Below are 13,546 nucleotides of genomic sequence, written 5' to 3' on the forward strand. Positions count from 1 at the left end.
AGGTGGGAGAGAGCGCTGTACATTCACTCCCCCCACCTACAATCCCTGCCGGTACGAGACTCGAACCCACAACCTCTGGGTTACGAGTCCAACTCTCTAACCATTAGGCCACGACTTCCCCACAAATAAATAAATCTGTAAGATACAGTATATATACATATATATATATATGAAATAAAGGTAAATAAATAAAAATAGAAAAAGAAAGATGAATTAATAAAAATAGAAAGAGAAATAAATAAAAATAAAAATAAATAAAAATAGAAAAAGAAAGCAAATACATTAATCAAAATAGAAAAAGTAAATAAATAAATAAATAAATACTCAATCAATTAATTACCAAACTAAAAAAGAAAGAACGAAAGAAAAAGGAAAATGAATTATTTAAAATAGAAAAAGGAAAAACACTTATGTATGTATCTCATCGTATTGTTTGATATAACTATGTCATATAATTTGGTTTTCTATCATCTAATATAATATCAAATCACAACTAAAGTCTAAACTCAGTTTGTGTTACCGAGAGTGAGATTTGCTGTTTATCAGCAGTTTCTCTCTCATTCACACACCATCTTCATCATCATCATCATCATCTCCATGGAAACATCACGCAGGCAGAAATGACCTTTGGAGGGTTTCAGAGACGAGAGATGGACAGAATGAATAAAATGATGATGATGATGATGATGATGGGAAATATTCATAAAGCAGCTGATGATGAAAGACGGACCAAAAGGAAAGGAAAGTGGTTTGTGAGACTGATGTTGTTTGATTCTGTCGGTTTTAATGTTGCCTCTGATGATGATGATGAGGATGGATTGGTGAGGAGATGAAGAGCACACACACACACTGGGTCCGTCACACACCTCGACCTCTGTGAATGTGTTTGACTTTCTGATCCTGAGTAATAAAATCATAAATGCTCCTCTCTTCTCCTCCTGTGAGGTTTTCACATCACACCGCTGTGAGCGAGCGATCGGACGAGATCTCTGTCAATGCCTGCGTTTGACATCATATAACGGATCTGAGCACGACTGAGAAATCCCTGAAGAACAGAAACATCCAGCAGTGTGAATTCATCACAAACATGATCTGAGCTTCAGAGATGCAGTGAAAACGTCAAGCGTCTGGAGAGACGAGTGAAGATGCTTTCAGACGATCAGCATCAGTCATTCTGTATCCGGACGATCGAGGACAGAGAGCCTGAGGAGACCAGAGACCCGCAGCGGAAACACCACCAGAGACCAGAGAAATAAAAAGAGAAATAAATAAAGAAAAAGTAATATATATATAAATATATATATATATATATATATATACTCTGAACATGATCATTCTGTATCTGTGTGTGTGTGTGTGAGGGAGAGAGAGAGTGTGTTTGTCACCGGGACAATGTTTCAAACACTATTTGTCACAGAGTGTGTGTGTGTGTGTGTGTGTGTGAGTGTGTGTATGTGTGAGGTCATCTCCTGTGATCCAGCAGTTTGATCCTGGTGACCCGTGTTAGAATTGTTAGAAGTTCTGGTAAGAAAGTTTCCTCTGTTCACGTGTGTCTGCTACTGCTGCTGCTGTGAGATGTTTTTACCTCAACAACACACAGATGCAGGAAATCTGAGCCGTTGCCAAGCTCTTAAGTTGTTGCTATGGTGGCTTTTCTTGTGTCGTTATGCAGTTCTGGGTGGTTGCCAGGTAGAGTCCATAATTTTTTTTTTAACCAAAACCGAAATGAAAGTGTAGCTGAAAACCCAAAATAACGTTTATTTAGTAAACAATTAATTATTGAAATAAATAACCATTTAAATTGCACACAAGACAGTTTTTATATAAACTTTTAATGATATATTAATTTGATGTTGAGATACAAACATTTAAATGATAGCTGTAATAAAAAATTGTTTGCATGATTTATTCAAACATTAAATATTGAAGAATAGGTTCAGTGAAAATATTATGAAATGTAATAAAATATTACAAATATTTAATATTGTGTGTGTGCAAATATTCATCATAATGCTCCTCTCTAGAGCAGGGGCGAGGCCGGAAATGTTTCAGTGGGTGGGCAAAGTGTAGCGAATACAGCACAAAGGGTTAATATACAATACTGCTTCGAAAGCATTGATTAACATTTATTTTAATTTCAATATTTACTAATACACTGTTAAAATTAAAAGTTGCATCTGTTAACATTCGTACCTGAACTAACAAAAATACCAACGAACAGCTGTATTTTTATTACCTACCGTTAACAAATATAATCAATATTGTAACAAATGCATATTGCTCATTGTTAATGTTATCTAAAGAAAGTTTATCGTAAAGCATTACAGCAGATGATCTGATGATCAAGTGTCTGTCAGTTCGCGTTCAAAGGAGAGTAAAGATCGAGGAGCACAGAAATGAGCGCAGTTTGTGGAGGAGAAGAGTATCTAGCACTAAGGTTGTGTGTTTCTTTCCTCAAAGAACGCATCTGTTTAGCGAATCAAACATTCGCTAATTGAATTCGCATGATTAAAACGCGCTTGGCTCAGAAGTTTCAACTCCACAAACGCGCGTATTTTACTATTATGTCCTTACGTCTTTAACATAACTAACAGAAAAACCAATCATCATTTTGACAAGCGTATGATATGCACCTACAGGATTAGGGAAGATGAAGAATATTTGTGTGAATATTGTGTGAATATAAAAAAATGAATATTTTTTTTAGACGAAATATTTAAAGTTATAGTGAAATAAGACTTTTATTATTATTATTGTTTAATAAATTACATCCATTTGGAAAATTACAGCTGAAATAGGGTGTAGCCTCGCCACGGCTCTAGAGTTATTTTTTCTAGCTGACTTTTTTCAAGTTTGTTCATTGAATGTCTTTCCGGAGGTAAATGTGATGTTACGTGACATTATTGATCTCTCGCTGTTTTATTGATGTCTTTCTGCAGCTGAATCGCTGATTGATTGATTACATGATTGATTATTGATTTAAGTTATTACTTCTGATTCTTCTGATGTTCGTTCATGTTTATTTGCTGCTATAACTAGTAGTAAAGAGGAAGAGATGATCAGTGACAATTGACAGAATTTATAAGCTGAGCCTTTGTTTCATATTAAAAGTAACAAATCATAAAGACTTTTGGCGCACTTCAAATAATGTTTAGTGAAGTTCTGTTCACGAATCAACTAAAATAACTCAGTTTGTCAAAATGATCAATTATTTTGGCCAAAACCAGAAATTATTTTTCAGCCACCATCATTTTGGTGTCTAAATGCATGTGATTATTTTCATCCATCTGGTTGAATCACACCGTCCGGTGAGAATCTCACGTGTTTCTGCAGGAGTCTGTGTGGAAACCAACAAGCTTTTCTAGAAGCTTCTGCGCTCTCTAATAGAAAAGCCTGTGTTCCTTCTCTCTGGAGTCATTTAAAAGTGAGAAAGTGTTCAAACAGAGCCAAACGCAGTGATTTAGTAGCGGCACCGGGCGCGTTTCTGCTGTAAAACAAATGTGTTCTGCGCTCGCGTCTCCCCGCTGAGGACTTTCTTCAGGAACCGAAATAAACAACACAGAAGAAATCAATACGCTGCGGTTATTTGTAATCTCTGACTGTGTCTCTCGCAGCGGCGTCGGCTCTACAATAAAAAAGCGGGAGATGGAGGAGCGTCGGATACAGGAGAAGAGGAAATGATGGAAAGTCATAGGGGACGCTTAGAGCGTGATGAACGCCAGCGAGAGGACGAGGGAGAAAAACCGAGGCTCTGAATGGCTTCTACTGGAATTGAGCTGTTAAACCCTTTTTTTCTCTTCATTGAGCTGTGGAGGTGCTGCCATCCTGAATTTATAACACTGACACCATCGCCGCTCGAGAATGTTCTGTCTGATCTAACTCAACGTCAGATGAGAGAGAGAGAGTCGTTCTCACACATTCACTGGCCTTTTCCACATGAATCCTGGAGTGCTGTGATGGACCCGGTGCAGTCTGGACTATCCTCATCACCGCCTCTAGTCAACATGAAACTCATTCACAACTCATTTCACTCCCATAACCTGACATACTTTTCCAGGACTTTATTTTTTGTTTTTATAATAGGGTAAAAACAGCTTTCACCATACTTCCCCCAGTTAATTAATCACAGTATTTTAAAATAACTGCTTTCCATTGCAAGTTTTCTAAATTGTTATGTTTGAAATGCGCTAAATATGCACTAATTTGCAGAAATGTCCAGAACATAAATCTAAAGCCAGGCTCATAATTTTTGTTTGGTTTCGTTGACATATTAGAGTTACAGGTTTTTATAGAGGGGATTCTGGATTTCTGTTTTTATCACTCCATAAATCAGAAAATACTGTCAACAGACAGAAAACAAACACATTTTCACCATGTTTTAGGAATAAAATGTCATAAAAACTCACGTGAATGATATATCAACAAACCCCTCAGTAAAAACCTTCAGGATATAGAGAGGAATAAAACCCTAAGTTTTGGTGCATGTAAGTGCTGCTGAAGTGGAGGAAAAACTTTTAAAGGTTTGTACTGTAACAAAAATCTACAGACGCAAATAGATAAAGTCTAATGAAATAAGCACTTAGATGTGTAATTTGGGTGCTTTCTTTCAACTAGTCTGAAAGAATTCAAGTTATATAAGCAAAATAGCCTAAAATCTCAAAACTGAAATGAAAAAACAAAACAAAAAAACAATGGTTTTATCTGTGGCATCTTGCCTTAACATTCTCCTGCATGATTATCGTGATACATTTATTTCTTTAGACTAACATCACTGATGATTAATTCTCAATAAGAGCAGGAATTAATGACTGAGTTTGAGTTCATGTTGACTTTTGAAAACCCTACACCCAAACTGAATGCTCAATAGTCCAAACTGCATTCACAGACAAACACATGACGGTTCACACAGTAAATCAACACATCAGACATGTAGATGTTAAAGGGACCGTATTCCCTCTGCAAACGCTACAGAAGAACGAGCAGAGCGTTTAGTCAATGAATCGGATTCAGGCACAAAAGTCGTTCAGTGTTTAACCCTCTGAGTTTCATTCAAGCGTTACGTGCGGGTTAGTTTGGCGTTCTGTTTAGATGGTTCTGCTTTGACTGATAATCCGTATTCTTCATCTGATCTGCGCTCATTCGGTTATGTGAGTTTAGAAACAGGTTTATGACTGAGGGCTTCAATCCAATGAAAACTAAATGCTAGCGGCTGAAGAGAAGCGGAGGCCCTCAGAGTTTAGAAGAACGCTTGGTTAAATTCTGCTTAACCTTTACGTTTCCCTGTCGGTTAACTCCTTTAACCCTTTGAGTTGACAGACCGTCCACTACACTGATATACTCACACACTTCTGCCACCTCAAGCTCTTTTACAGAAAGGTACAGATTGAGATAATGTTAAAATCTACTGACAGCATCCTACAACTCAACGCTTCAACAGACTGAGAGTTCAGTCAAATGACTCTCTGTGCTCATTTTCAGATCTTGTATTGAACCTGGAACTTTGCTTTACAAAATTTATGCAATTTTATTATACATCTATATAAACGTCTTTTATATTTTACTCGTGAAACTTTTGCCCACACTGCAAAAAGTGAAGTTCTTGCTCAGTATTTTTGTCTTGTTTTTCAGTACAAACATCTAAAGCATTCTTGAATCAAGATACGTTTACTGGAGATGGCAGACGACAAGAAGTCTTCTTTTTTGAGAAATTTATCAAAATTAAAAACAAACGGCTGGCAATGGAGTCAAAGATTCATTAATATCAAGTTTCTTTTCTAACTCAGTTGGCAGATATTTGTTGTTAATTTTGAACAGTTTCTCAGAAAATAAGACTTCTGTCATTTTGCATCTCAAGTAGTCTTGATTTAAAAATGCTTCGATATTTGTGCCGGAAGACAAGACAAAAATACTTTTAGCAGTGAATAAGACACACGACGTCAGTTTCCTCAACAGGCTGACATTTTTAAATAGTATAAAATTGCCCACATGTTCTACTTTTTTATGTTGCAAGCTGATTCTTGCACTAACATTCAAAAAACATCCATGACATGCTGGCTAGTCGAAGCTAGAACTACATGAGACTTCTAACGCCCAGCTGTGCTGTAAGTTTTGCCCTCAGGGTGGGTGTGTCCTCAGAAACAGGAAGTGAATTACCAGGAAACTCGAATGAAACAGCTAGTTAGGACCTCCTGGACTCAAAGGGTTAAAGTTGGAATCAATTTAGATAGAACGACGAGAGCAAAGACGAAACAGAGGCACTGAAATAGAGTCCCTTTAATAACATCTAAAGTTTAGATGGTTGTGAATCAGTTTCTGCTCGATTAGAACGTTTCACAACATTAAACAGCTGTGCGTTTTGTTGGGAGGTTAAGAGAGGGTTATGTGGGGGTTATTGGTAAGGTTAATACTCTGGAGAAGTGCAGTCCCATCGTCAGATGACAGAACGAATCCACAGATCTGAGGATCGCAGCGTTCGTTTGCCCTTCACAACTGATTCGTCTACATATTTCACAATGAGCACTTCTTTAGGTGCAAACTATGAATTAAGAGTAGTAAGGCACTGGTAATGTTGTTTTCTCCACCTTTTAAATCCCAGTTTGCTTTTCGCATGTAAAAAGCTGCGTCCATGGGCCTGCACTTCGTCCAGAGATGTGTTTAGCGTGATTAGACAGACCATTCGTTAGTGGGGTTTGGTGCTGTTTAATTACCTTTGTCGAGTAGCCACTCGTCAACTACCCGACCGAGTCGGTACGGGATTCTTTGCCTAGCAATAGCCAGCCGTTCACTATCAAAGCTCCCTTTGAAGAACAAACAAATTCAACAGGTTACAATCTGGAAGGTCAAAGGTTAAAGATTAGAGGTTAGAGAGAACGCCTTTAAAATCAGATTTAACACCCTCAAGGCTTTAAACATGGTTTGGAGGTTAGAAAGTCAAGCAAGCTCTGGTTACCATGTGTTTTAAACATGAGTTAAGCATATTTATGAGTCATTTTAGAGGTTGAATGTTACTTCTGGATAATTACAGTGCATTAAAGAGTCTTGGTGAACGTGGAAAAGCAACTACTGTCGTTCTCATTAAAAATACATAGGAACATTTCCATATTAGAGTACTGGATCGACATCCAGTCCTGCTGAACATCAACGAGTGAAACTCCAGGAAGACGTTTTCTGTGTGGGGTCAAACGATCACATGTTCTTGAGCGCTTTGATTTACAGCATCACACCAAAGCCGTTTCGTTTGTAGATACCTGCAGCATTAGAGAGAAGGTGAGGACGTGCAGAGCTCATCGTGATTCATATATAAAAACACAGCGAGAATGTGCACACGTCTGCTGCAGATCAACCATCCCGAGTGAGAGTTGGCGTCATCGTGAAATCAAACCTGTCAGTTCTTTAATTAGCTGTAGCCATTTTTCCTCTCTCTCTTTAATGAAGTCACTCGTAGCAGAGCGACTGCCTCTTAATTGCTCCTGCAGCTCAACTGCAAATGATCTAATCAAAATCCCCTACCCACAATCCCCGTCGGCCTTCGCTTAGAGCCCCTCAGCTTTATTAGCGAGATCAAATAAGCCTGGATCATATGTAAATACATAGAGCATTTAGGAACGGATCCGTCACAGAGCGATGCGTCTCTGATTCTGCTTCAACATCAGCGCTGGACCTCAAGGGTTCGTCACAGTCCTCAAACACGTAACACGATCACGCATGTGTGTGTTTATGGGCTCTGACGGCGGCTATCAGATGGTTTCTTTCAGGGGTGTAAAATACTTTTTACTTGATTACTGGACGTACATATTATTTTGGGCAATTTGTACTTTACTCAATTGCAATTAAATCTGAATATTTGTACTAACTTTACTTAAGGCAAGACACGCTATGCAAAACCATTGTTATTTTCATGCACTGCTCTATTGAGATTTTGGTCTATTTTGCTTTCATGTCTTCTTTCAGACTAGAGGAAAGAAAACAAAAATACATAAAGTTTTTTAGTTTATTACACTTTATCTATTTGCGGCTGGATATTTCAATAACAGTAAATATGTTTAAAAAATTTTTCTCCACTTCAGTAACACTTGCATACACCAAAACTTAGAGTTTAATTCCTCTCTATATTCTGAAGGTTTTCACTGAAGGGTTTGTTCATGTGTCATTCACACTGATTTATATTTAGCATTTTATTTCTAATTAAATTAGATTTTTTTTCTCTGTCTAATGATAGTATTTTCTGATTTATGCAGTGATAAAAAGAGAAATCCAAAATCCCCTCTATAAAAACCTCTAACTCTAATAAGTCAACGAAAACAAACAAGAATTTTGAACTGGGCTTCATCCAGTGTTTAGAGTAATGTTCTGAAATGTATGCATATTGGTGCATTTTTAAACATATCATTTGTTTCACACAATCAATATGATTTTACATAATGTACTGTGATTAATGAACTGGGGAAGTAAGGTGAAAGCTATTTGTTTGAAAAAAACAGTACTTGTTATTCCTTGTAGATTACTTCTACTGTTGTAATACTTAAGTACAATGTAAAGTTGTACTTTTTCAATGTCACTCAGTTTTTGGAGAGATAATTGTACTTTTAAATGAGTATTGAGAATTTTCACTCCCTACTTTATTATTTAAAAGTTCTATAATTGATTTTTATTGGTATAATTTGAGTACTTTTTACACCCCTGGTTTCTGTTATATCTGAGATCAGCGTGAGACTGAGCAAGTGTTTGTGCGGTAGAAACAGCCTCATAGCATTTATATGAAACACATCAGAGGCGTTTTATTCTCTCGTTTCACAAGAGTCTTATCTTGGAAAGTGAAATCCTCATTCTGTGCGGAGGAAACGCTTTCCTCTTTATCTGCGGTGTCATTTCAAACGCAGCAGCTCGTCTTTGTGTTACTGGAAATACAGGTCTGATTGTGACAGTGATGTGATGAAGGCAGAGATCTCACGCGGAAAGCAGACCGTGTACAAAACCGTGTTTGTTTTTGTGAATTGTGGGGACTCTCCATAGGCGTAATGGTTTTTCTACTGTACAGACCGTATATTCTATTGTCCTACACCAACCCTACCCCTAAACCTACCCCTCACAGGAAACTTTCTGCATTTTTAGATTTTCAAAAAACTCATTAGGGTTTTTATCACTAGGGTTTGGAACGAGTCCCTCATTCACAAATAATAATTAATAAAGTACTTCTACTTTACGTGAAATGAAAACACTAAGATTAAAAAAAAAAAAACACAAGAATAAAATAAAATAAAAAAGATAAAAAAACATGAACATGAAGTACTCCATTGTGAGAAAAGAATAAAAGACTAAAATAAAATCTCTCCCACTTTGCTGCTTGTCAATTCTCTGCATTGTCTTGTGCCAATAAATGCAAAAATGACCAAAAAAAAAGAAGAAAAAAAGAAACTGATAAAATAAGATAAAAAAATAAAACAAACAAATAAATAAATGAATAAAAATAAGATAAAATAATCCACACTACATTTAAACGGCCCCACTGTGAGCAGGTCTTGTAATCGCACTAATGCTGTGTTCACGTCACGACAGAATTACCGTAATTACACAATTATCATCCTCAGACCAGGAACGTTCCGTTTCTATGACAACGCTTGTAAAGCCACAGTGGATTCCTGTGGACGTTATGTGTGTTTAGCTGATATTCACACACTGTATTATTAAGACATTATCAACAGTAAACGACAGCAAACCTCAGAGACCTTCAGCCTGACGAACCTCCACTTAGAAACCTGTTCCCATTAAATACAGCCTGTTACTATGACAACGTCCAGGCGGGCCGGTCCTGCAGGATCTCTGTGTGCCAGCAGGAGACGCCAGAAGCTTCCGCTCCTCATTCTACCCACAATTCCACTGCAGACTCCCTCTGCGCTAACTGGGTCACTGGATATTTATATTTCTCCAGTCCGCGCTGCTGCTGCTCCTCACATCATTAACACACACACACACACACTCACTCTCACACTCACACACACACACACACTCACTCTCACACTCACACACACACACACACTCACTCTCACACTCACACACACACACACACTCACTCTCACACTCACACACACACACACACTCACTCTCACACTCACACACACACACACACTCACTCTCACACTCACACACACACACACACTCACTCTCACACTCACACACACACACACACTCACTCTCACACTCACACACACACACACACTCACACTCACACTCACTCACACACACTCACACTCACACACTCAAACACACACAAACACACACTCTCTCTTTGTGAGCTGCTCACATTGCACTGCAAAAAATCATTTTCTTACCAAGTATTTCTGCCTTGTTTTCCTAAATGACTTAAGACATTAAATCTTGTTTTTTTTTTTTGTCACAAAAACATCAAAATTAAGTATGTGTATGGTAAAAAAAAAAATTTCAATCTGACAGTGTGTCAGGAAAATCATCTTAATTCAAAAGAAAAACAATATTATTTTATGACCCCACTGGCAAATATATATATATATATATATATATATTTTTTTTTTACATAAATGTGCTTATTTTTGAAAAAAATTTCAGAAAACAAGACTTAATATCTTAAGTTATTTTGCTTTTCTATTAAATGTATCTTGATTTAAGAATTGTACTGAGAACAAGACAAAAAAAGAAAGTATTTTTTTGCTATGTGAGTTTAATGTGATTAATGTTCCACTGGAATCAAATATTGTAAAATAAATAAATAAATAAAACAAACAAACAAACAAAACAATAAAATACAAAAGTAAATGATAAAAAATAAGGTACAATTGTAAAAAAACAAAAACAAAAAAACACTGAATATAAACTGCTGTTGTCAGTAAAATAAATAAATAAGCTAACTAAATAAAACACTGAGTTAACCAGCAGAGTGTCAGCAAACGAAACCTCAAACACAGACAGGTTTGGTGTGACGTCTTGAATCATTAAAACAGGTTAAGGTGGTGATTTAGCACAGAAAACGTCTTCCTCAGAGAGAGAGTGATAGAGAGAGCGACACGCGTCTGTGTGTGTGTGTGTGTGTGTGTCTCACCTGACGGGAAGCGCTCCAGCACGGGCAGATTGTCCACCTGTAGCGTGGCGTTCCCGCCGCTCCGCGTGAATCTGACCACATGATACTTCCCGTCACTGACCATCACGCCGCTCTCCTCGATGACGATGTCATCCGTCCCCACGTTAAAGATCACGCCGACCCTCCCGCGCTCCTGACACACACACAGAGAGAGAGAGAGAGACAAACTCACTCAGAGACAGTCTGATCTCATAACAGACCTTCAGCACCATTCTCCTCCAAACCCATCCTGACATTCTGCTGCCTCTCTAATTCACACACATATCAAAGCTGTCACGTTCATGTGCTCAGATCATTCTTTGTGAAAGTAATGGTAATAATAAAATAAAGATCAAATAAAAGACTAAACTAAAATAAAAAAATCTCAAATAACAGAGCAATACTGACACGTACATATGATAAAAATAGTAAGAAATAAATTAAGATTAAAAAATAAAATAAAATATAAATATAAAAATACACAAAACAATTAAAATAAAAATATTCCTCAGCTTAGTCTACAGACCAATACTGAGTTATAAAACAATAAAAATAAATAAAATAAAGATCAAATAAAATGCTAAATAAATAATAATAATATAAAATTTAATAATTTAAAATATATATTCTTGTATTGCTGAGAGACTGTAAGTGCATCACCGTAAATGCGTCTTTAATTTTTTTACAAAATGAAATGAAAGTCAAAGCTCAATAAAATAATACTCAAAACTCATAAAATAATAATACAAACTAAGATAAAATAAGATAAAAGAAAAATAAATAATACAATTTTTAAAAAAGACAAAACACACACATGCACAAAAGATAAAATAAAATAAAAAAAGATAAAAATATAAAATAAACTAAAAATCATTATTCGTGGTTGATTTGTGGTCCTGGACTCCTGACAGACCGCGAGTGCATCACTGTAAATGTGCATCAGTTTTCACACAATGAAACGCTGCATCATCTGGATCCTCACACCGAGATGGATGTTCATATAAAGAAGTGTTTACTCTCACCGAGAGTCTGACGGGGCTCTGAACTTCCCATAAATAATGCAAATGCTGGAGGAGCTGCTGCTGAAACATTCAACCGAGACGAGCCATCAGTGTCCTGGAAGAGAATCCATTCAGAGTGTGGAAAACACTGGAGAACAGGTTCATGCAGGTGTATCTGGATCATATACTTGTGGTGTCATCACTAACACAAACGCATCTCACAGTGAACAGTGATGAAACTCATTTCTTTATGTGACGAACATGTGAATTGATGCGCAGCAAACACAGCGGCAGCTGAATATATCTGTGTGAGGAATGGACGTTCATGAATGCGCTCCAAACATCATGTCCTGATGAGCGTCTCTGTGCTGCTTTCCTTCATACCAATACAAGAGATCCGTACAGCAAGGATGGAAATGAAAGCGCGTCAGACACAGAGCTGATTTCACTGGACGCGTCTGATAGAAGTGATGATTACAAACATCTGACAATCCAACAGAACAGAACACACATCTAAGTCAATGTTATCACATACAGTGAGTGCATCTGGTCTGGCAGAACTGCTTCTTCCTGATTATTTCTGTCTGACGTTATGAGGAAAATAAACTTTATTCAGAGGGAAACAAGCCCTTGATACCTTATGTAATAGTGAAATATCTATATATCCACATAATAATAATAATAATATTTATTTACTTGTTTATGTATCTGCTATAATATTCAAATGCATATGATATTAAGGCCTGTTTTCAAAGGACTTTTATCTTAATATAAGTGTATATTTAAAGAAAAAAAACATGCCAATCCAACAAACCAGAATACTACTGTATACTCAAGACTCATTCTCTGAAAATGAGCCATACTATTTTATAAAATAATAACATAAATACACAATTAACTGTAGATGATATAATTCAATATTATATAAATCATATTTACACACAGACACAGACACACACACACACACTCACACACACACACACACACACACACACACAGACACACGAGTGTTACAGATGAAGCGTGTGAATGTGTTTGTGTTCATACTGCAGCATCCCGCTCTCACTGACAGAAACTAACACATCGACAGAGAGAGAGAGAGAGAGAGAGAGAAATCAAAAACCTCCAACTCAAAAAAGCATCTGGACCTGATGGGATAATATCCTCTAATCATAAAGATACAAAAAAGGACAATTAAATTCTGGAAACATCTGAAACTCAGTGACCCCCAATCACATCATTATAAAGCCCTGCAATACCAAGAGATGAGCAAAGAAAGCAAGCCCTCCCTCAGCTGATCCAGAGCTTCAGTCCTGATGCTTCACTAAGATCATCTCCAGGTTACGAATGTAACCATGGTTCCCCGAGGGAACGAGACGCTGCATCGGAAAACGATGCCGGAAGTATGGCACTGAGACGCAGCGTCTCGTTCCCTCAGGGAACCATGGTTACATTC

General features: G+C 37.1%; 1 protein-coding gene across 1 annotated transcript in view; it reads right to left on the bottom strand.

Annotated features, from left to right (window-relative positions):
• Positions 1-13,546, bottom strand: part of LOC107732688 (neurexin-2-like) — a 351,796-nt gene that overhangs the window by 11,877 nt on the left and 326,373 nt on the right. The window contains exons 20-21 of the mRNA XM_016544101.1: positions 11,072-11,243; positions 6,708-6,797 (exon numbers count right to left, since the gene is read on the bottom strand). Coding sequence (XP_016399587.1) covers positions 6,708-6,797; positions 11,072-11,243 — 262 coding nt within the window. The remainder of the gene's footprint in view (positions 1-6,707; positions 6,798-11,071; positions 11,244-13,546) is intronic.

This window comes from Sinocyclocheilus rhinocerous, unplaced genomic scaffold (genome assembly GCF_001515625.1).
Source record: "Sinocyclocheilus rhinocerous isolate Xijiao unplaced genomic scaffold, SAMN03320098_v1.1 scaffold1480, whole genome shotgun sequence".
Lineage (NCBI taxonomy): Eukaryota > Metazoa > Chordata > Actinopteri > Cypriniformes > Cyprinidae > Sinocyclocheilus > Sinocyclocheilus rhinocerous.